The sequence below is a fragment of the Eurypyga helias genome, unplaced genomic scaffold (genome assembly GCF_000690775.1).
Source record: "Eurypyga helias isolate BGI_N326 unplaced genomic scaffold, ASM69077v1 scaffold35202, whole genome shotgun sequence".
NCBI classification, from domain to species: Eukaryota; Metazoa; Chordata; class Aves; order Eurypygiformes; family Eurypygidae; genus Eurypyga; species Eurypyga helias.
In genome coordinates this window covers 9,377-9,650 of record NW_010237273.1, presented here as the reverse complement: position 1 = coordinate 9,650, position 274 = coordinate 9,377, and the positions used below count along the sequence as shown (strand labels likewise).

General features: G+C 63.5%; 1 protein-coding gene across 1 annotated transcript in view; it reads right to left on the bottom strand.

Annotated features, from left to right (window-relative positions):
• Positions 1-59: 59 nt before the first annotated feature.
• The window catches only part of LOC104506456 (electrogenic sodium bicarbonate cotransporter 1-like), a gene marked incomplete at its 5' end in the record, with an annotated part of 8,396 nt that continues 8,181 nt past the window's right edge, over positions 60-274 (bottom strand). Inside the window, 1 exon segment of the mRNA XM_010147403.1 lies at positions 60-110. Within this exon segment, the coding sequence (XP_010145705.1) occupies positions 60-110 (51 nt within the window).

The window sequence follows — 274 nt, the reverse complement described above, 5'->3', positions numbered from 1 at the left end:
AAGCGGGGTGAGCAGGAGCAGGCAGGAGCCCCGGCCTTGCCCTGCATCCCGGCTGCATCCTAATTCACGGAGATGTTGATCTCTGGTCCTTGGCGATGCATCAGCTCAAACTGGAGGGAGAAGCAAGAGGACGAGACCGGCAGCGGTTCCAGCCCTTGCTGCCACCACCCCACCAGGCCGCTCATCCCCAGCTCAGCCTTAGTTCCGGGCAGGCTCAGCGGCTGCACCAAAGCACCCCCAGGAGCGGGAGTGAAAGCGTGTAGTGCCCAGGACA